Here is a 23,251-nt window from a genome sequence, read left to right as displayed (position 1 = left end):
TCTCAGTCCTGCTGTAAGGCTTCCCTACCCTCCAGCAGATTGACACAGCCACCTACTTTGGTGTCATCTGCAAATTTGCTGAGGGTACACTCCATCCCCTCATCCAAATTATTAATGACGAAATCAGAGAGAAGAGGCCCCAGTACTGAACCCTGGGGGACATCACTTGTGACTGGTCACCAGCTAGATTTAGTTCCTTTCACGACTACTCTTTTAGCCTGACCACCCAGCCAATTTTCTATCCAATGCAGGGTATATTTATCCAAGCCAAATGCCATAAGTTTCTGAAGAAGAATGCTGTGAGAGACAATGTCAAAAGCTTTATTGAAGTCCAGATAGACAATGTCCACAGCTCTTCCCTCACCCACTAGGCAAGTCTTCTTGTTCTAGAAGGAGATCAGGTTAGTCAAACAGGACCTGCCTTTCATTAACCCATGCTGACTGGGCCTGATCACTTGGTTATCTTGTATATACCTTGTGATGGTACTCAAGCTACCCTCCATGACAGGCTGCTATACAAATGTGGCATGTTTGCTCATTCTCTGTATTGATGGATTGCTGTGGAGAGCTAAGCTCCTGGCTGCTGAATGAATGTTGTGTTCACTGTAGTACATGGTAACTAGTCTTTCTGTTCTTGGTTTCCACCAAGTGCTCAAAGCAGCAGAATGTCTTAGTCATACCTACTAATGCCGTTTCATCCCCCCTCACTGTACTGTAGGCAACATGAAACGCCCTCTGAAGGCAATCTAATAAGTCAAGAAGTGATGCTGAAGCGTCAGGAAGAAGAATTGATGCAACTGCAAGCTAGAATGGCTCTGAAGCAGTCCAGACCTAACCTCTACCCAGGAGATGCAATTAGGTCCTCAATGCTTGACACAACCAGGGATCCACTGAGAGAAATAGCCCTGGAAACAGCCATGACACAAAGAAAACTGAGGGTAATGTCCTGATCTCAGGTGAACTCCTATATTCATTGAAGCAGAGCAGCATCTTGGCTGTAACCAATATGTGGGATTCATAAACTGGGTCATGTATTAAGCGGTCATCAACAGATAAATACTAGATGTTTGGTTTCCCTGATAGGAAAGACTCTCACAAAATATACTTCTCAGGTTTTATGGTATTAGTGGCTACATAGCCTAAAGCAGTATCAAGAGACACTAAAATGGGCACCAAGCCTTGATCAAGGATTGCATTGATTAAACAGTCGAGCATCCTAACAAAGGTAAAGTGTAGTTTTCTTCTCTATTCTGTGGTGTTTTAAACCACTTAAACTTGTATTTATTCTCTTAGTGGAATGTGGGTGTTCCCACCAGCATCAGAGGTTATAAAATGAGTAAGTTGGAAAGGTAAAGAAAGGCAGAGAGAGGATTCATTCCTTTGAGCTCACCCTGAGTCAATGTGCAAACTGCCTTTTCATTTCCCAGCTGTCTTGGTATGTGAATAAAATGTGAGATTACAGAGAAAGAGGCAGAGGGAGGTATAGGTAAATTGAGTGGCTGGTATTTAGAAGAGATGATGGCTTGACGCCCTCTGCTGGTTCCAGTGAACTGGATTTATTTATTATTTTTGTTAGGATGGGGAAGCCTGAAACAAGTCTCGGGTGAATTTGTTGTCTTAATCCAGGGTAACAGTTCCTGTATCTGTCTCCAGTCCATAGCACTCTGACCACTTAGTTCATGTAGGCTTTAACTAGCCGGGTTTGTTCCACCCAGACCTTGAGAGGTTTACTTGCAGATATCTTATATATAGTACACGGTAGGCAGTAGCCAATGAAGGTTTTTTCCCTCAACAGGTGAACCTTGGGCCACTCTTTTAATGTGGTATTGAAGTGGCTATTGAACAGAGGACTTCCTTTAACATTTTGGGTGGGCAGCTTCCTCTAATTTACAGAGTGAATGAGTAGAACATTTATTTGTCTATAGGCAGACAGAACTGTCTGGAATCTCTTGAACTCAGCAGATTGAATTGGACTGGAACATTTCAGTCTTCAGGAGAAGAGACTTGGGTGTCACAGACAGAGATTTGTCAAGGCAGAATTGCTACCAATGCAGATAACCTTAGTAATGTCCCAGTATGTAACCCACACCCTGTGCTTTAAAGGAAGACAAATAATACTGCAGTGTTGGCTTTTTGCCCATCCAGGGAAGGAAAATCTGCAGAGTACCAATGTCACCAGCACTGTAGCTTGCCAGTGGTATCTGGCACAAATGCTGACAAAATCAGATTCTTTAGATTTAGCAGCTTATGGGGAGGAATTCAGTACAATATTCTAGCTACAGACTCTGGTTACTCGGGTATTTGCAGGGTGGGAGCTAACCGTGTTTCGATCTGTTGTCCCAGCAACTCGGTTCATTCATGATGTTGTGATTTGCAGAACTTCTTTGGCCCTGAGTTTGTGAAAATGACAATTGAGCCGTTCATCTCCTTGGATCTGCCAAAGTCCATCTTGGTAAGAAAGGGGCTCTTCAGCAGTGGGTGGCAAGGGAATGATGTTAAACAAACAAATGCACTTTTATCACAAGTGTGAATGTTGGGATATTTTATTTCATAAATTGCAGACTAAGAAAGGGAAGAATGATGACACCCGGCGAAAAGTAAACGTGATGCTTCTAAGTGGGCAGAAGCTGGAGCTGACCTGTGATACCAAAACAATCTGTAAAGATGTCTTTGATATGGTTGTTGCACATATTGGTTTGGTGGAGCATCACTTGTTTGGATTGGCTACTTTAAGAGGTAGGAATAATAATTTGATATGGTTGACAGGTAAAAAATAAGAATTAGCTTCATCATGTTGAGAAAAGATAAGCAGAGATTGCCTGGCATCTATAAAGTGTTTACTCTGAATTAAGTTTTCTTGTATTGAGGCAAATACATTCCTCAGTGAAGAACATCTGTGTTATTCCAACAACACTGGAAGAAGCAGATGGACACAGTCTATTAATACATGTCTCTGTGGCTAGTGTCACAACCACAATTTTTTATTTTTAATAATGGGGTTGTCTACATGGCATCAGGCTTGTTGGTTTGAATAGAATTCACTCTTCTCAAAGAGTGAAGAGGGTCTTTCCTTAAGAGCTTGCAGGGCTCATTGACAGATCTTTAAACTAGATTTGAGGAGGGAGGGAGGTAATATCAGACTTTCCTGTGCTCAGCTGTGGGATGACATACCAAAGTTACAGGGACAGGGTGCTAACTAGAGCCTCCAGCCTGTTAATCAGAGAGGTGCTGGATACATTGCAGCACACTTGTAATCTTATGGAGATGAGCCAGTGACTTCTGAGGTAACAGTAGCCAGCACAGAAGCAAAGAAGAACTACCTCAAAGGAATCCCAGCCACTCCAGTCAGTAAGTCAGCTTCTTTGGGGGCCCAGCTCAACTTAAATATCTCTAAGCAAATGGACATAGCATGGGGAATAAATAAAATGAGTTGTGCATATGCTACAGTACCATGATCATATTGGCATAGACACAGGGCCACTCTTAAGACTGGAGTGTTGGAATGGAACAATACAGACTCTTTGAGAGGGCAGACAGGGGAGACAATGAGAGGGTGCCATCATCTATGTCAGTGACCAGTTGGAATTCATGGAGATCCACCTGAGAACGGATGAACAGCTGACTGAGAGCTTACAGGTCAGTCCCGTTGGACATCAGTGATGTGGACAGCGGAATTGAGTTTGCTAAAGACACCAAACTGTGTGGTGGTGTTGATGTACTGGAGGAAAGGGATGCCATCCAGAGGGACCTTGACAGGTTTCAGATGTGGGCTTGTGCAAACTGCATGAAGTTCAACAAAGCCAAGTGCAAGGTTCTGCACTTGGGTGGAGGTAATCTCATGCACAAATATGGGCTGAGTGATGATTGAGAACAGCTTTTAGGAGAAGGACTTGGGGGTGCTTGTTGATAAAAAACTCAATGTCAGCTGGCAACATGTACTTTCGCAGCCCAGAAATCTAACTGGGCTGCATCAAAAGAAGTGTGGCCAGCAGGTAGAATGAGAATTCTCCCCCTCTACTCCACTCTTGTGAGACCCCACCCAATGTCCTGTGTTCAGTTCTGGAGCCCCAGCACAGGCAGGACATGGAGCTGTTGTAGTGAGTCCAGGGGAGGGCCACAGAGATGGGCTTCAAAGGGCTGAAGCACTGTTTCTATGAAGACAGGCTGAGAAAGTTGTGGGTTTTCAGTCTCGAGAAGAGAACACTCCAGGGAGACCTTATAACAGCCTTCCAGTGCCTAAAGGGGGCCTACAGGAAAGCTGTGGAGGTTTGTTTTTTTTTCTAGGGCATGTAGTGACAAGATGAAGGGTAATGGCTTTAAATGGCTTCCAGAGCTACCCTGGAAGATGGTAGATTTGGATTAGATATGATGAAGAAATTTTTCACTGTGAGGGTGGTGAGATGCTGACACAGGTTGCCCACGGAGGCTGTGGCTGCCCCCTGTCTGGAACTGTTGAAGGTCAGGTTGGATGGGGCTTTGAGCAACCTGATCAAGTGGGAGGTGTCCCTGCCTATACAGGGGGATTGGAACTATATGATCTTTAAGGTCCCTTCCATGGTCCAAACCATTCTATGATTCTAATATACCCTTGGCCATGTTTCAGGCTCTTGTGGAGGCAGAATGTTGGGATGCATACATAGTATACATAAGTATACATGCCCCTTGTATAGAGGGAGTTGCCTTAAGAAGAAACAATACATTCCCAAGATGTTGATTTTTCACTGTTAGGGCAGACCAGACATTGGACTTACTTTTCTTCACACTGTTTAGAAGGTCATTCTGACAGAACTAATGTATTCAGGACCCAGGTTTCCTGCTGGCATATCTCACAGGCTGTTGCAGAAATGTAGCACTCAGAATATTCCTGTGGTACAGAAGTCCTTAGCAGCCCAAGAGTTTGCTTTATCTGTGGCAGGCTCTCAGTACTCTTGACACCTTACAAAGCTTTGAAAACATTTTGCAGAAATGTAAATGAGGCCAAAGCATTAAGGGAGGGAAGGGATGACAAGTTTTGGTTTTCCTATAGGATAAGAAGTTTGAAATGTTTAAGAAACCCTAGCCCTATTCTTTAGCTATCAAGGAAGACTTTTTTTCCCCACTGATGTTTTCAGGTTAACTATATGTTTATTTCTTCTATATTTTTCCTATGTATTTCTTAAATATATTCCTTACATATATATAAAATATTTCTTCTGTAACCTATAGTGCTTATTAGCTATTGGCAGCATAAAATCTTACTGTTCATAACCAAATTTCAGAACTGTGAATCTTATCCTCATTCTCTAGCAGAAGAAAATATTTTGGCTTAATATTTTTACTCATGTGCTTCCCTTTAACATTCATGACAGATAATGAATTTTTCTTCGTTGATCCTGACATAAAGCTAAGTAAAGTAGCTCCAGAAGGATGGAAAGAAGAACCAAAGAAAAAGAACAAGCTCCCAGTCAACTTCAGTCTCTTTTTTCGCATAAAGTTTTTTGTGGATGATGTCAGTCTTATACAGTGAGTGTATGAAATATTTTTTTAACCCCTTAAGCCCTAAATTTCTGGACAGGAATTGTATAGTAATCAAATCCTGGAAATTTGTTGTTACAAGAGAGTATCAAAGATGGTGTGGGGTGTTTTTGTGGTTTTTGTTTTCTTTTCTTGTTCTAGGCATACACTGACCTGTCACCAGTATTATCTACAGCTGCGGAAGGACATCCTTGAAGGCAGGATACACTGTGATGATGAGACAGCCTTATTATTAGCATCCCTAGCTCTCCAAGCTGAGTATGGAGATTACCAGGCAGAGGTACACTAACAATTTCACTTTTGAGAAACTGTGTTCTTGCTGCTTCATTAAAGAATAAACTGTGAGCTGTCACAGATGGTTCACAGCTCTGCTCTGGACTGGAAGCTCAGCTAATATGCTGTTGGGATTTTTTGCTGTGGGCAAGTTTCCTTAAAGTCTTAACATAGCCCTGTTGCAGAATCTAGTTGAAGATCTGGGGGTTGAACCCTTTGTTTTCAGTGGAAGTAGAGTCATGCTTCAGCAGGAAGATACCATATGTAAAATGAAGGTTTGGGTCAGGTTTGAGATTCTGAATCCCCATCCTTACTCAGTTCTAATGTATAATTCTCAGTGAAATGAATGTTTATGCTTTTTCATGCTCCTAGTATAGTATATGGAGATGCTATCACAAAAATGTTTCATGTTGTAGGTGCATGGCGTGTCATATTTCAGACTAGAACACTATGTCCCAGCTAGAGTGGTGGAGAAACTAGATTTGTCCTACATCAAGGAAGAGCTGCCAAAGTTGCATAGCACTTACGTGGGTGCATCTGAAAAAGAAACAGAGTTAGAATTTTTGAAGGTAAGTGGGCAGCAGTTTGCTTCCTTCTGTGACTTAATAAGCTACTGGTGGGAATGTGAGTGCCTGAACTTCAGAAGGAAAAGCCCAGGAAAACAGCTTGGATTCTGAATAACCCTGAAAAGAGGAAGTCTGAAAAGATCTTCCTAAAAGACACATCAATACAAGTGAAAGGAAATTGTGATAGATGAGAAGGAAGTCTTTTCACTTTTTCTCCCAGTCAGTAGTCTTCCTGCTTTAGCTCAAAGTAGTTAAAAGCAATTACTGATCCTTCTGTTTTCTCTAAAGGAAGCTGTGAATATGAGACAGCAGACCCTGCATTCCCTATGTTCTTTCTGTTGAGAAAAGAAAAAACAACAACCTAAATAATGATAAGCTTTTGTTACAGCTCCAGCTGTTTGTGATGCTTGGTATGAAGCAAGCCAGAAGCATTACCAAGCGGACTTCCCTGTGAAAGTTCTATGTAAGATGATAGGAAAACTATAGTCACAGATATGTCTGGTTTATTCTAAAAGGATCTGTTAAGAGATGTAATTACAGGTTTTGCTGCTGTTGCTCATGAGATAATGATCGTGCCCTGCCATGATACAATGGCTGCAAACGAGCTCAGTGGGTGAGGATTTGCTGCTGTGACACTGGATAATCCTTAGGAGTTGCTCGGCATCTTTGTGATGGAAGAGTCCCCCACCGACTTTGCCCCTTCTCAGGCTGTTGCTAGTTTCCCAAAAGTGTTCTTATAACGACCACAGAGAACAAATGTACGGGACTTGATTCCATCTGAACTTACTCTAACTGAGGGTGGGAAGAGCAACTAGATTTCCTATTTTGGTTCATTTCATCAATCCTTTACACCACTGCTAAAGAGGAAGCAGGAATCAATGACTGGGAGCTCACAGTGTGTGAAGCTGCATCTTTTGGAGGTTAGAATGTCTTGATGTGATCACAGAATTGAAGTGTCAGTCTAATTCTGTGTTTAAGAAATGTGTCAATAACAAGTGCATCTGGCTAGTTACAGATTTTTGCCAAGAGTTGGTTTGTGCAAGTTCAGTCTACTCACAAGCATTCTTGTTTCATGCTTTCATTGTTTGATTTGAATAAATGCTAGGTTCATTTGCTGTAGTATTAGGCAGGTGAAAAGATACTAGACTTACAACCTTCTAGAGCAACTGATGGTTTTCTGTTGTAACATCTGTAATGCACATAAGTGGAATCACCAGGCCAAGGAATCTTTTTGATCTAATATCCATCCATCCTTATAGCTATATATGAAGTAATGAAAATATTTATAGATACATATAAAAACTTGTAATAGTCTTAAATTCATATTCTTAGAACTTTTGTTGCACTGATCTGTACAGTTATGCCAGAGGCTCACAGAATATGGAGTTCACCTTCACCATGTGTTGCCAGAGAAGAGATCCCAAACAGGTATCCTTCTGGGAGTGTGCTCCAAAGGAGTTGTTATTTTTGAAGTTCACAATGGTGCCCGCACACCTGTACTGCGCTTCCCATGGAGAGAGACAAAGAAAATCTCTTTCAGTGTAAGTCGGGTCTCATTATTTCCTCAGTTTTTATGGTATAGATTTGCATCTCCACTGGGTTTGTGTATCTACTATTTTTGCAAATTAAGTTGCTGCTTTGCAGCATAATCTGACTACATTTTTTGTGGCTGTGTTATATTGTGAGATTGAAATATGTGTTTTGAAGCTTTTATTATTTTTTATTGGTTTTTTTCTTAGCTTGCGTTCTCTGCTGCTCAGGTTCCTTCCTCAGAAGAGAGTTCAGCATCTGCATTTTGAGAGCTCTGTATTGATGTGAAACATGGCTTCCCTGCCTTCTAAGGAAAGGGCTATTACGAAGATAGATCAAGGGCTTTTGGCATGGGGAGCAGCACTGCCCATTTATTGCATTTCTGGACAATGTTCCCATGCTGCCATGTGGAACATGGGTAGTGAAGGAACACCAGGGTTAGACTTCTGCATTAGAGGACTAGGTACTGGCAAATGCCAATACTCAGTGTAACTAGGGGATCTACCTACGTTGCTTTAAAGTTGTTTTATTTCCAAGAGTAGTTAAGTTAAACAATAATGAATGACAGGAACTGACACTTAATGTGGACAATACCAGACAACTGTAGTGGGGGCACCTTAATATGGTGATCATGGATCAGTTTTTAATTAGGTATTGAGCTTCAAATGCATGCCTCTGTACAGGTATTAAGAATAGTACTTGGAACTGTCTAATACCTTACTGAAAAGCTACAACCTGTTTCATTTGTGATAGAATTCTAACTAGAATTGGTAAACTGAAGTTTAAAAATTATTTAGAATGGTAGTTAAAGACCTGGAACATTAACTGATAGTTTTCATAGTAAGATGAGCATCTAGTTGTTTATCATAGAATGGCAGCACCCCTGGTTACTTTCTTAGAGGCTATTGAAAACCCTGTCCTGCAAAATGTTAAAACAATGCAATAAAAAATGTAATAACATTAATAAATGTAATAACAAAATGTAATAACACTAGTTAGCACTTTACAGTACAGAGACAGATTAAAGAATAATGAAGTACCATATCAGCTGGCACAGAAGTAGCTTTAAAGTGCTACATTGTAAATCTCAATTACTTTCAACTCCTGCGTTACCAGAAATCTTTTCATGTCAGTGCATTTTGCTTCAGAAATGTTTGAATGTGCAAGCAAATCTAAAATAACTTGTAGGCCAAAAGAAATAATCTTAAACTTTTTTTCTTTCTGTATCACGTAGAAGAAGAAAATAACTTTGCAGAACACATCAGATGGTATCAAACATGCATTTCAGACTGACAATAGTAAGACTTGCCAATACCTTTTGCATCTCTGCTCTTCTCAGCATAAGTTCCAACTACAGATGAGAACCAGACAAAGCAACCAAGACACTCAGGACATTGGTAAGGACTGTGATTCTGTGTTGGTGTTTAATAGTAATCTGTATGTGTTGTGATACAGGGAAAAACTGAACTTGAGCTTCAGTAATTCTGCTGCCTACTACATACTAGTAGCTCTTCATTTGAAGGGTTTATATTATTAGGAGAATCTACTAATTAAGTTAGTTCAGGTTTTGTTTAAGGGGAAAAAAAAGAGTTGTCATTACACAGAGTTGGCACACAACATCTTCACTAGAACAAATCTAAAAATAGTTCACTAATAGGTCTTTCTCATTTGATTAATGGCTTTTGTTTTTTTCAGAAAGAGCTCAAAGGTATTTCAATAAGAGGATTTTTACCTTCTGCTTAATGTGAGATAAATTGGTTTGGTAATGTCAAATTATAGATAAAATGCTGTGATCATGTGAGCGCAAATGCAGTAGGTAGCATTTCATGATGCTGCATCTGCCAGCTGTCTTTACTCCACTTAATGTTTGGTGGACCTAGGAAGGAACAACACTGTTGCTAGTTAGTCTTCTTCAGAATTGACATTTAATTTGGGTGTATAATATAAAATGTAAAGGATTTTTAGATTGAAATTTTAAATTTTATATTGCTATATAAAATTTTCCAAATGGAAAATGTTAACTAGAGAATGCAGCCATTGAAAAATCCCTCTACTAATTTCTTCACTATTTGGAGCAGAGCTTACTGTCTGGCTGTCCTTCAGCAAATCCTGGCAGTGATGTTTTGGTCAGTCTGCCTGCTTATTCTTGCTTTGTTCCCTATTTTTATCTGTCTGCATTCCAGTTACTGTTAATCCAGAGTTACACTATTGAAGCTGGGATGGAATTTGATTTCCATTCCTGTGGAGACTATGATCTTCATTTAATAAAAAAAAAAGGGGGGGGGCTGGGGAAATGCATGTGACAACTATGCAGACTGTATTCTGTTCTGTTGGGCTCAGCCAACAGAGTGCAAAGAAATAGGATGAAGTGACTTGAAGCCTTTCTGCCATTCCCTACCTTAGTGCTTGTTTATCCTGAAGCAGTACATGAATAATTTTCTTGGCTAGGCTAACTTGGTTGCTCTTACAGATGCAGTGTGTGTTATGCTTTGGGAGTCTGGAAAATTAAATAGTTTGCTTCTTTGCAGTGCAGATCACTTGAATGCAGAGGTGTCCAGTTTCATCAGTCATTCATAATGACAAGCAAATAGATCAGTAGTGTGGTTAATCCCATTACAGTTTAAAAGCAAAAACAATTAAAGCAAAAAGTTTGGTTTTTTCATAACTTTAGTGATACAAATTGATCAGCCATGTTTCTCTTTCCTGCGTATGCTTTCTATATGCTTATAGAAATAGACTTGCTAGTGTAATATTTTTATAAAGAAAAGGTATTATAATACAGATAAGAGAAAACAATAATGAAGCAGCTAGTCAAATTACCATATTAATCATAAGTACTGCTTTTCTTCTATTAGAGCCATGAGATCCCAGGCAGTATTTGGGAAATGCTATCCTTTGCCTTCAGAAGCATCGATTTATTTTTTTTTCTGGAGCCCTTAAGTTGTCAGTAAAAACTGGTGGCTGGAGGCACTTGGAAAAATAGTAAACAGAGGGCAAGTGATAATATTACTAACTCAAGGCTAATCACTGCAGTAAGGGCACATTTTGAAGGTTCCAGACTTAAGGACTGATTCTGGGTTAGCAGCACAGAAAACACAAGCATGTGCCTGTAGTGCTTGCAGTTTTTGTGGGGTGGAATAACAGACTTCAGAACATTATATCTTTAGAAAAACAGACTTACAAGACTCACCTTGATTTCAGCCAATGAATGGAGAAAATATTTTGAGACAAGGGAAAAGGCCTGGCAGACATAGTGGCAGTGAACAGATTTTCAGAGAACATAGCAACAGAGGAGGGAGGCATAAGGGAGAGTGCTTTATAGCTCCTGTGAGGTACCATGACATGGTTTTTTCACTTGTTTCACAAAGTCTTTAGGAATCTGGAAGAAAACATTTTAAAACATGCAAATCCAGTAGAAAAAAATTAGGGCTTGGAAAGTAAAAGGTCTCTTGAATAATATTCTCTCTGCATGAATAGAAACAGGTAAGACACAAAGTTAAAAAAAATGAACAAACAAAAAAAAAGAAAAAGGAAAAAACAAAACAAAAAACCAAAGGAAAAGTAATAGCACTTTTTTATGGTGCGTAAGAAAGTAGATAAGCTATAGCATGAGAAATGTGCAGCAAGCTCAGTACCTTGGACTTCAGGAGAGCAGATTTTGACCTCTTCAGGGATTTGTCTGGTAGGATATCATGGGATAAAATCCTCGTGGTGAGGAGAGGAGCCCAAGAAGTATGGTCAATATTCAAAGATCACCTCCCTCAAGCCCAAGAGCAGTTCATCCCAAGAAAGAGGAAGGCAGGCAAGAATGCCAGGAGACCTGCATGGATGAACAAGGAGCTCCTGGATACTCTTCCATGTAAAAAGAGTAAAAAACCTTCAGAGGTTGGGAGCAGGGAGAAGTATCCTGGGAGGAGTACAAAGAAGTTGTCTGAGCAGCCTGGGAAATCTGAAGCTCAGATAGAATTAAACCTGGCAAGGGACATCAAGGGTTATAAAGAAGGGTTTCTGCAGGTACATCGGTGATATGAGGCAGACTAGGGAAAACATGGACCGTCTCCAGAAGGAAACTGGAGACCTTGTCACACAGAATATGAAGGAGGCTGAGGTTTTTTTTTCCTCAGTCTTCACCGCCAAGGGCTCTGACCACACCACTTAAGTCAAAGAAGGCATAGGTAGAGACAGGAAGAAGAAAGAAACACTCGCTGTAGGAGAAGAGGAGCCTGAGACTACCTAAAGAACCTTAAAGTGCATAAGTCCATGGGACCTGATGAGATCCATCTGTGCCACCTAGGGAACTGGCAGATGAAGTTGCAAAGTTGCTTTCTATTACATTTGAAAAGTCATGGCAGTCTGGTGGAGTTTCCACGGACTGGAAAATGGAGAACATAATCTCCACTGTCTGAAAGGGAAGGAGAGAAAAACCCCCAGGAACTACAGGCCAGTCAGTCTCTTCTGTGTTGCCCAGCAAGGTCATGGAGCAGATTCTCCTGGAGGCTCTTCTAAGGTACATGTGAAAGTGGTTGGTGACAACCAACCAACGACAATATCCTTCTTGACAAATTTGGTGGCCTTTTATGATGGGGTCACAGCATCAGTAGATGAGGGAAGAGCAACTGACATCATCTACCTTGACTTATGCAAAGCATTTGATACTGTCCCACACGACATCCTGGTTTCCAGATCTGTATGCCTGTTAGAAAGCATGAGTTAATGAAGGTACTGTTGCAGTTAATTCCTTCCCCAGATATTGGAGGAAGGAATGTCTTTTGGAATGGCAAGCATTTTCTTTCTGAAAAGTGCAGCTTTGTAAAGCAGCTTTTTTCCTAGCTGTATGATGGAGGTAAAAAAAAAATAAAATAACAACAAGTTAACCCTATATGCAGTTGAGAATTGCTTTTCCTCAGACTTCCCTGGGATACTACTCCAAGACATGGGTTATGTTTATGAGCAGTTCAGATTCTAAGCAGCAATCATATTGCTACAGTTTATCAAGTTTCTGTACAAGAGTCAAGCCACAGGAACTTAACTGCTAGCCTCAGGAGGCAGGCTAGTAGATGTGAGTCTGGCTCAGCTTTGTTCTGAATTACGAGTGTTGGGATAAGTTGTATTATCTGGCATTTGCTTCCAGCAAAGAACATCCACCCCAACAGTTCCCACCACTCAGCTGGTAGGAATTTCATTACAAACCAAAACCTGTCTCTATCTGCTGCTTGAAGAATTCCCAGTATGTGAGTCAAGAAGTGTGGCTAACCCCAGTCAATACTTTCTCTTCTGTGCCAAAGAATTTGAGATGTTTCTGGTAGGGGAAGTTCACAAGTGCATCTGAATGAACTGATGCACTCCAGCCAGGCAGCCATGCTGCCCAGCCCCTCTACTCTGTAGCTGTAGTGTATGTCAGGGACTCATCTGACAAAAACTAAGTAATCAATGGAAGTTTTGTAGGATCTCACAGTGTAGGGGTGGAGTCTGGAAAAGGCTTGTAGGAACATGTTTAAAGGAAGCATACGTCACTTGGCTTGAGGATATTGCTTTGCAGAAAGAAATGATGTGCATGTATATAAGGAACAGCAGTTTAGCAGGGAATAGGAGTTTCATACTATTAAGGGAATAAATATTCTTCTATTCTATGTTTTTGGACTTCAGCTCAGGACATTGTCAGATTAGTATAATCCCATCAACTCCATCCTTTGCTTCCTGGGCAAACTACACGCTAGTTGTTTACATGTACCTGATGATCTTGCATGCTGCTGAGCATCTAGAGAAAATATGCTTTGTGCTCAAAAATGTTTGCTTTACACAAGGTGGTCACTCTAGCTCTGCTGTATAACTTACACTTGTTTGTTTTTTTGTTAAAAAAAATCCACAGAAAGGGCTTCATTTAGGAGCCTAAACCTTCATGTGGACTCTGTCAAAGGTTTCAACTTGGGACGAGCAATCAGTACTGGTAGCCTGGCCAGCAGCACTTTGAACCGACTTGCTGTACGACCTCTGTCTGTTCAAGCAGAGATTCTGAAGAGACTGTCCTGCTCTGAGCTCTCGCTCTTCCAACCAGTCCCTGGCTCTTCAAAGGACAAGAACGAGAAGACTCCATGGGAGGAAAGACCCAGGGTTATGAGCAAGTCATTTCATGACCTGAGTCAGAGCCACATATCAGTACACTCCCCAAGGAAAAATATTATTACTGCTTTGGACTCTTCCCCCAAAAAGATAGAAGACATAATGGGCAGAGTCTTTCAGCAAATGCCAAAATTTGATTCTGGATCAGCAGCAGGAGCATTAAAACAGAGCAAGTAAGAGTCTCTCTGACTGCCCTGCAATATCTTTGTGTACAATCAATGTACATTTTGCAACAGTTTTGATTTATTATTCATACCATTATTTTATTACATTGATCCTTCCCTCTCCCAACTTCCTCTTCCCTCTGTCTGGTTCCCCTTCTCTCCTTCTCCCCTTTAAGTTCAAAATCTCATGCAGGTGTAAGTAGAAGCCCTGAAAGAATGAAAAACGAATCTGACTCATCGTCTGTTGAAGATACTGGTCAAGCCTATGTTGTAGGTCAGCATGCAAAAATTCTTACTCTATTTACTAACTAAGCTCTGAAATTGCTTTGGGTCTAATGCTTTGATGTATTTGTTTATTGATGGCAATACTTTGATTTGAAAAAGGAAGCAGAGTATTACATGTTACCATAATCCAGGCCAATTGCCTATTATTCCAGCGTAATTGTTGCAATTAATTTTTAAAAAAATAACCCTCCTTTGGACACACCTGTTTATACACAAGTGTGCAAAGTATTAGTATTTGAGAGTAAACGCTGATCCAGAAAACATCTTCCATTTTGTCACTTCAGAGTGCCATTTTATTGTATGGATCTTCTAATAATTTCTAGTCTTCACAGCCAGTTTGAACTTTTTTAGTGTTCCTTGGAAAAAAGGTGCAGGGAGTGATTTTTGGAAGTGGAATCATTGTGGCATAAACTAGCTATTGGTCTGTAACTCTTGAGCAGTAGCTGCACTGTTCTTTCTCGTTTCATTTCATTTGGATATAATAAATTAGATAACATTTTTTTGTATTGCATGACAACACTACTCTTGTAATGAGCTGTTAGATGCACTTAATCCATTTTCTTGACTAGGATAGAATTGCACACAAATGGTCTTACTATTCAGTAAGTAGACAGAGTTCACCTAAAAAAAATTCAAAGCATCTAAATAGACTGAAAATGGCAGGGGTATTACATTATTGGGTAGTATTACATTATTTTTTTAATATCTGGATGTCATCAGTTTTTGGTTATAGGAGGTTCCCTGTTATAATAATAGGAAATAAAATGACTGAAGCATTTGCAGCCTTAGCTTGCTTTTATTGCTTTGCTTTTGTTTAATATTAAATTACTAATTAGTTACAAAGGTTAACTTTATGGGGACTGGTATAAACAAGCTCACAAAAACCCCTGAACAACAAAAAACCCAATGTGACATATAGACACTTAGCACATCTGCTTCCGTGGCACTGGAAACCAGGGCATGAGAATCTTAAGTTACATATCAGAAAGTCCTGCTGAATTACATTAGCTGTGTGAGGGAGCAGCATTCTTTGCATGATGAGAGTCATCAGCTAAAACTTCAGAGTTCAGGGCTTTGGAAAAGCCAGGACTGCATTACTAAGCAGCCTGTATTATCTGACCTCATTTACTTTTGTAGTGTTGTACATTTATTTATTACTTCATTACTTTATGCCCTTCAAAGTACAACCATATTTGATTGGCATTGATCGTTCCAAAGAAAATCTGGTCTTATATGCAAACTAATGCAAGTAGAAATACTTAGTTCAAATACTTTGTTATTGCAGCAATTTTATTTTTTATTGTACAAAGTCTTACGAAACTCCTGTTGTGTTGGTTTACTAGGTTAAGCATGTTCATCCAGTGCTATTAGAAAATCTAGTCTTTAACTTAATGTCTTAAAGAGCTATTAATTTTTATCTCAAGTTAACAGTGGCTGTGAAGGCTAAGCCTCTGTCCTTTCTTTAATTCTCTGTGTTTGCATGAGCTACCTGAACCTCAAACCACAGGTACATGACTAATTTGCATTTGCTAATCCAAAACTATGTTCATGTTTATTCATTTTTAAAATAAGTAATCTGATACTGTGAATGAGCTCGTGTAAAAACTGTTTAAAGTCTGAAATACTTTTTGATTGCTCTTGTATTTAAAAAAAAAAAAAAGGATGACAGTGTAACATTCATGACATTCATGTTGCAGGCATTAGCATGGATTCTTCAGGAAATCTGCCGTCATCAACACTGTTAAAAGAGAGCAGTAAGTTGATAAATAATATGCCTGTGGAATTAATTCAGTCATTGTGTGAAGTACATATCAGTTTCCACCTGTCTTGTTTCTTTGCTATTCTTAAATAACTATCAGTTAGTTGGATAGGACATTTTCCTTAACACAACTCCCAGTATTTCTTTTGGATTGCTTCTCGAGGGAGATTTTGACATCTGTGTGTAGTATTTTTCAAATGTGAACAGTGTCCTTTTAGTTTGAGACTTGGTGGGTGCTTTTACCTAATATACCATGCTCTTTAAAACTCATTTCCCCTATGTCTCAATTTGGTGGTCAGAGTGAACAAAACTCCAGACTCCAGTAGGGTGGCATTTTCTGAAGTTTCAGAAGATTTATTTTTTCCCAAATCATTCTCCTGCTGTCTCTCAAGTGCCTGTACCTACTTCAGGCTGAACAAGAGACACATCAATTGATTGTGAGGGTGTTCAGATTTTGAAATAGGCAGAACCAGCAGCCTGTGGGGTTGCAAATAAGGAAAAAAAAATAAACAAGAAAGTTTTTAATAGAAATTTCTAATGTTGGTTGTTTTTTAATGAAGGACTACCATTAAAAGATCTCTCTGAGTAATCTTGTAGTAACTTCATATGGTAAGCTAAAGTTTCACTTTTACCACCCTGCATACATCCTGTCTATCTGAGCAGAGGACGTAAATACACATTTAAATACTTTGCTGAACTGAGAAGAATAAGTTTGAAAATTTGAGATCTGGGTTATATTGTAATGCAAAAAAGCAAGGCTAGATGCTTAGGAAGAACAGAAGAATTGGAACTGCTAAAAATGGGAGTTAGTTATAATATTTGAAGTAATATTTCTCAATGGAATAGAACTAAAGGCAAACCTGAAGGGAAACATTCATGTAGTGTCTGATGATGAAATCTTGGCTTTTCAGTTGACTCTCTGCAAACAGCACAGAACAGAGTAGCCTCACCAGAAAGAGAAATAACTTTGGTGAACTTGAAAAAGGATGAAAAATTTGGCTTAGGTAAGTGGCTTTAAAATTGTTATTGTCATGGATTTTCTTAGAAGCTGAAAACATACCAAAGTTTTCTAATCTGTATTTAAGCATTTATTGCAGGACTGAGGAAAACAGTGCAGACAGCTGAATTTTGAAGGCATTTAAGCCTGGACTTACTTGATAGCACCTGCTACTGATTTTTCAAGTGATCTGAAGCAAATCTGTTTCTCAGTTTTTCTGTATTATAAGTGTAGGGTAATATTTGTATTGTGAACTAGTTATCCTAAAAATTGCCCTCTCAAGTTGGTCTGTGTTTTCAGGTGCGTGATTTTTGCCTATGTTGTTGCCTCACAGCTGAAGGCTTAAAGGCTTTAAACAAAAACAAAACAAAAAACCCCCACTTTATTAAGCCATTATGAGTTAATTGTGGAGTGTTTTTCTAACTCTTACAATATCACCAGATGGAACTCTCATTTGAGATTTAAGAAGCCTAGAAGACAAGATGTTTGCATTCCACTACTTCCTTTACTGCAGGGTTTTTTCAGAAAGCTACATAATTTTTTTCCCTATATGAGTAATGAATAATTCGATGTCAGTATTGTGCTTTCAGGAGGGTCTCTGAAGTGGCCTTATGGAAGTGTCTGTCATTCGAAATGGGTTTATTGTGTAAATTTGAAGAGAGGAAAATGCCTACAAGACAATAATATTTAGTGTTATGCACCCTAACTTGAGAATTGACCAAAAAGAAAAGAAATTCACATTAAATGTACCATTTATTCTTTTTCTTCATTGTGCCATCTGTGGTACTTTGCTGTTTTAGCTAAAATAGCAAAGAATGATATCCTCTATTTGTTTTTTTTGTATCATGAACAACCTTTCCAGGTTTATCTGGTAGAATTAGCAGAAATAGATTAAAAGTATCAAAAGAAAACAAGGAATTGAAAATCTCCATCCTTGAGACCAAGGTCAAGCATATAGATGAAACATCTAACAATAGAGAAAACTAGATTTCTTTAAGTAAGAGAAATTACATTTCATCTGGTTCGCAAATGTACATTTAGTGTCATGTGTTTCTTTTACCACAGTTGACTTCTGTAGTCTTTGCTGGAGTTTTCTGGGAAGCCAGCTAGACAGAATAAGAATCACTTCCTCAAAAATAGAGAATGTAATAAAGCTTGATCAAAAAAACCTTAGCATTTGCCTTCATATAGACTTATTCAATACATATTCTTTTATTTTATCATTTATGAGAATTATTAAGTTTTTGTCAGTTCTGAAATATAGACTTGCATTGTGTTTGTTTGCTGCTTGATCACTAATGTTTTTGCCTGCCTTGGGCCTTTTTTTTATTAGGCTTTCAAATAGTTGGTGGAGAGAAAACTGGGAAACTTGATCTGGGAATTTTTATTCATTCAGTTACTCCTGGAGGGCCAGCTGATTTGGAGGGATCTCTCAAGCCAGGTAAGTATTGTAAATAAGAAGAGTCCAAACACATATGTAGTACCGTTTCCACCTATGGCTGCAGGTGTCAGTCCCTTACATATGCTGACCTTCAGATACCTTCTGGATAATTTATAAAAACTGCTCTTTGTTCAACTATACAAGAAGAAGATACATTTGAGTCAAATTAAAAATGATAAAACTTGAAGTATGAGAAAATTAAAGTAACATATAAAGATAAGGACTTTAATTGGTTTTATCTCTATGAATGCTTTGTAATTTCAGATTTTTAAAACTTGCATGTCTGTGCTATGGTTTTGAAAAATGGATGTAACCGTACAGCTGCTATAGTGGTGTGAGGGATGGGTGGGTGTGAGGGAAAAAAAAAATTACATAATACTTGTTTTCATGTTTCTATTTTAGTCTGTGCCTTTAACTGCACTGATTATTTACCTTGATTTTTGGTTTTGCATCTGTTTTTCTTACGGCAGACAGGAAGGTAGAAATCCTAATACTGTAAGGTTTAGCAAGTTTAAAAAGAGAAAATATTAATAACCAGTTCATGTGGTTCGGTTTGGTCTTTTTGGTTTGCTTTGCTTTGCTTTATTTTTAATTTTAGAGTTCTCTATTCCAGCATCACTTAAATATTAGTAATTTTTAATCCATGGATTGTATAGAGATTTTCAGACCTGTACTCCACATTCTCATTGATGGATAAAAATGTAGATGTTAGATTGTATCTGAACAAACGCTTTTGTGCAGGACACCGCCTAATATCTGTAAATAGCACAAGTTTGGAAGGCGTCAGCCACCATGCTGCATTAGAAATTCTGGAGAATGCTCCTGAAGATGTGACACTTGTTATCTCTCAGCCCAAGGATAAGCTATCCAAAGGTACAGAGATAAATATCCATTCCTTATTACGAAAGACTTGTTCTTTAAGTTTGAGCACTCTATATTCTCTAACACCTTTTGTAAAGTATTTTGTTTCTTTAAAATTATTACTCTAATCAACTGAGAGAGCCATAACAGAGTTGCACTTCTGTAAGCAACCCTAGCTAGTATATTCTTGAAATTGTGTTCTGAAACTGAAGGAAGAAGTGTGTTGTAGTAACCTTTGGTGAGCCACACCAAAGTTGCATTATAAAGTGTTCCACATAATAGGAGTGAGACCTTAGGTGGTTATAAGCAGAGAAATTTGTGTCACACTGCAGATAAGATGTTACCAGCACTGATGACTGTCTTGTGTCCTGGTTTTCAGCATCATCTAACTCTACACACATCAGTAATGGAACTGTGGGTTATTTAAGGAGGCCATCACCAATGCAGGACAATGAAGTGGAGTCCTCTTCAGAAGAACATGACCAGTCCCGTGGTCACCAGAGGCCTGTTTCAGGGAGTTTGTCTGGTTTGTCAGGAGGCAAGCGAGATGGAAGCATGAGCTCCCAGGATTCCCAAACTGAGAGTGCCAACATGTCTCAGAGTCAGCTGGCCAGCTCCTTGGGCAAACATGCAAGTGACAGAGCCCAGCAGGAACCTCAGCATTACTGTGATTCCCAGTTTGGGCTTTCTAAAATGAATGAAAAGAGAAGATCCTCATCTGACAGTGCTCGAGCAAGAAATAAAAAGCCTGGGGTAGTGGAGTCCATGGAATATTCTGACCGAGGGGATTCTGACATGGATGAAGCAACTTATTCCAGCAGCCTGGAGCAACAGCCAGCTAAAAAGGCATAGTGTATTTCATGAGTATTTCCCATCAGTGTAATAGTAACCTATAGTCACTACTGTAGTGGCTATATTATAGTGAAATAGCTGACTGTGGATGGAAATAAGGTGAAAGGCTGTGGAGGATGGACATCCTAGCCTGCAGCTAATCCTTCTAATGGCAAATACTAGTAGCTAATTTCTATTAGTTCAGTGATTTTGTGCAAAATAAATGGAGAAAATCACTCCTGTCACTGGAAACATCTTCCCAGCTTTCCAGTGTCATGAGATGGGCATGCCTTCCTTACCCACTTTGGGTTGAGTGTGTAGCACATTTGCTGATTCTGTAGAAAACCTTTCAGTTGTGTATGTTTGCCCTATGGTCTTGTGACCACCTCTAGAGGTACATTTATTCACCTGGCAGATGAATTAAGTATCTCCCTAGATTAAAGTAGTAGTGATGCTTCTGGAGTGAGTAGCAGCAGAACTCATTGTCTTTTTGAAGTGATCTAATCCATGGAAAACAACTACTGTATGGTGAAATTCAGCAGTGAGCCATGCTCTGAACACAGACAGCTTGCTGCTTCACCTTTCCCAAATGGCAAGTACTACCAATTAATTCCTAACTTCCAGCAATTGCTCTTTTTAGCAGATGGAGGTGATTCAGTCAAGTTGTGGCAGGTTCTGAAAATTAATCCATCTGACCCTAGATTGCTATAAAACTGAAATTTCTGTTTTCTGAAGGCCACGCATATTTCTGTGCTAAACATGTTCAATGGCAGCAATGGAAGAATTAAAGCTTTATGAGTCTTACTAATTGGTACTTTGCCATTGGACTCCTTTTAACTACATCTGACTGAAAGACACCCGTTATGGTCTGAACAAAACTTCTAACAGCAAATCATTCTCTCTTTTTGTCTTGTTTGTTTTTTGTTTTTGTTTGTTTGTTTTGTGGTGTGGGTTTTTTTGTTTTTTTGCTTGTTTTGTTTTGTTTTTAATAAAGGAATCTTCCTCAGTGAATACAGCAAACAAAATGAATTCTAAAAATATTACTGCAACACTTCTTAAACCTGGAGATATCTTTGAGGTTGAACTAGCCAAAAAAGATAACAGCTTGGGAATAAGTGTCACGGTACTGTTTGACAAGGTTTTTAGATGTTTTCTCTTTTTCTCTACTCCCAGCAACCCATTAAATTGCTTAATTACAAGGAAGCAAAATAAGTTGTAGAGTCACTGTTAAATATACATTTTTACTGATGTGTAATTAGTCTTAACAAAGCTAGAAAGTAATACTGTTTTATATCCCCTTTCTTGTCATCTGGCCTTCAAGTAATTTATGTTTCTTGGTTTATGGTGAAGTCCCAGAATAGAATCTTACCACAGTTACTGCTTTGTGAGTACAGAAAGCAAAGTGGGTTTTGTACCTGGCTACCTTGTGGCAAATTGACAAGTGACAGAAATAAGACTGGCCATAGACAGTGCCATGCAGTGGAAAGCTGTAGTGTTACTTAAGAGTATCTGTGCACCTTCACTCGTACATACTATGTTCAGTCTTCTCCCTCTGCTGGATAAGTCAGAAAGCAAAAAACTGCTAAAGTCCAAATATGACATGGCTGACCCTGCTTTCTTGCAATATAAGAAAAAATATATGTATTTTTAGTGTACTAATTTCTCTTTGGGCTATAAAATTTTGAAGGTAGTTCACTTAGGACCTGACATACTGCAGAGTGGCATTCCAGGGAAGAAAAGAATCATAACCGAGATGCACACATTATTCACTGCTCCTGTTCTTGTGATCAAGCATAACTTCTTATGTATTAATATTCAAATATGATTTCTGTGGCCATATGGCTAGGCACATTGGTGGAATGCTAATTTGCAGACCTAGCACTCTTTTCATATATATGGGGAGTGTATTGTAACGGGAGCAGAATGAAATTCTAATATTTTAGCATCCCAGTATATGCAAAGTCTGTTCCCTATTGCTTTGTCAAGCTTCAAGGTGAGGCTTGAGGAGGCTCTGACCAACCTGATCCAGTTGAGGGTGTCCCTGCTTACTGCAGGGGGGTTGGACTAGATGAGCTTTAGAGGTCCCTTCCAACCCAAATTATTCTATGATTCTGACTTGAGACAGCCAGAAATAGCCAAGGGAACAAAGATTCAGCAGGAGTTGGTTACTGAATATGATCAAGCCTGCTGTATGCATGCATTGACTTTGTAGAAAACATTAGAAGATGCCAACCAGTGTCTCTCTTAAACGGTGACCAATGGCATCTTCATTTAACTTTTCTTTTTCATCCTCTCCCACTGCCATCCTGAGCCATGTGAAACTAAGTGTATAATTAGCTCTGTATTTTAAATTTTCACATAGAATACTGTCTGTGCTTTGGGAGTCAGCATTAATACACTGTTGGTCTCCCTCTTCCCTCTGAGCTTATGGAGAAGTACTGACAGTGCAGCAGTGAGCCAGAATCATAGAATGATTTGGTTTGGAAAAGGCTTCCTAAAGATCATTTTTAGTCCACCTCCTCCTGCAATAAGCAGAAAATCTAAGGTCCTCCCAAACCAATGCTATTTAATCTGGAGCAGATTTTTTTCAGGTCAGACCTTCAAACTTACATGAGCTAAGAGAAAGCAGCAGTCCTTAGTTTCCTCGTACATCAGAGAAGGTGTATTGGAGTAGGACACTGCATGAATATACATCTTCTGCCTTGGCATGCTGTGCTCTCACATATCTCTCAGCTTTGGTACTCCACAAGCATGTAAAATCTGGCATGATGCAGATACGTTTCTGCTGAAGGACATTTATTTCTTTTGGGTGTGTTTGCATTGTGATACACCAATTTTTTACAATCTTCCCACCCCAGTTTCATTTGTAATAAATTGCATGACTGTGGAAACATGCTTTATGTAAAACAT

At 39.2% G+C, this 23,251-nt stretch overlaps 1 protein-coding gene across 1 annotated transcript in view; it reads left to right on the top strand.

The window, feature by feature from the left end:
• PTPN13 (protein tyrosine phosphatase non-receptor type 13) overlaps nucleotides 1-23,251 on the top strand; it is a 133,191-nt gene that overhangs the window by 85,637 nt on the left and 24,303 nt on the right. Inside the window, exons 11-26 of the mRNA XM_030450537.1 lie at nucleotides 719-938; nucleotides 2,378-2,452; nucleotides 2,562-2,736; nucleotides 5,349-5,502; nucleotides 5,656-5,794; nucleotides 6,204-6,356; nucleotides 7,712-7,894; nucleotides 9,118-9,280; nucleotides 13,753-14,176; nucleotides 14,344-14,441; nucleotides 16,150-16,203; nucleotides 17,123-17,215; nucleotides 18,542-18,649; nucleotides 19,391-19,522; nucleotides 19,890-20,356; nucleotides 21,336-21,464. Coding sequence (XP_030306397.1) covers nucleotides 719-938; nucleotides 2,378-2,452; nucleotides 2,562-2,736; nucleotides 5,349-5,502; nucleotides 5,656-5,794; nucleotides 6,204-6,356; nucleotides 7,712-7,894; nucleotides 9,118-9,280; nucleotides 13,753-14,176; nucleotides 14,344-14,441; nucleotides 16,150-16,203; nucleotides 17,123-17,215; nucleotides 18,542-18,649; nucleotides 19,391-19,522; nucleotides 19,890-20,356; nucleotides 21,336-21,464 — 2,767 coding nt within the window. The remainder of the gene's footprint in view (nucleotides 1-718; nucleotides 939-2,377; nucleotides 2,453-2,561; nucleotides 2,737-5,348; nucleotides 5,503-5,655; nucleotides 5,795-6,203; nucleotides 6,357-7,711; nucleotides 7,895-9,117; nucleotides 9,281-13,752; nucleotides 14,177-14,343; nucleotides 14,442-16,149; nucleotides 16,204-17,122; nucleotides 17,216-18,541; nucleotides 18,650-19,390; nucleotides 19,523-19,889; nucleotides 20,357-21,335; nucleotides 21,465-23,251) is intronic.

This window comes from Calypte anna, chromosome 4B (genome assembly GCF_003957555.1).
Source record: "Calypte anna isolate BGI_N300 chromosome 4B, bCalAnn1_v1.p, whole genome shotgun sequence".
In the NCBI taxonomy this organism is placed as follows: Eukaryota; Metazoa; Chordata; class Aves; order Apodiformes; family Trochilidae; genus Calypte; species Calypte anna.
Note: the sequence above shows the minus strand (reverse complement) of the source record. Positions and strands in the feature narration are given on the sequence as shown.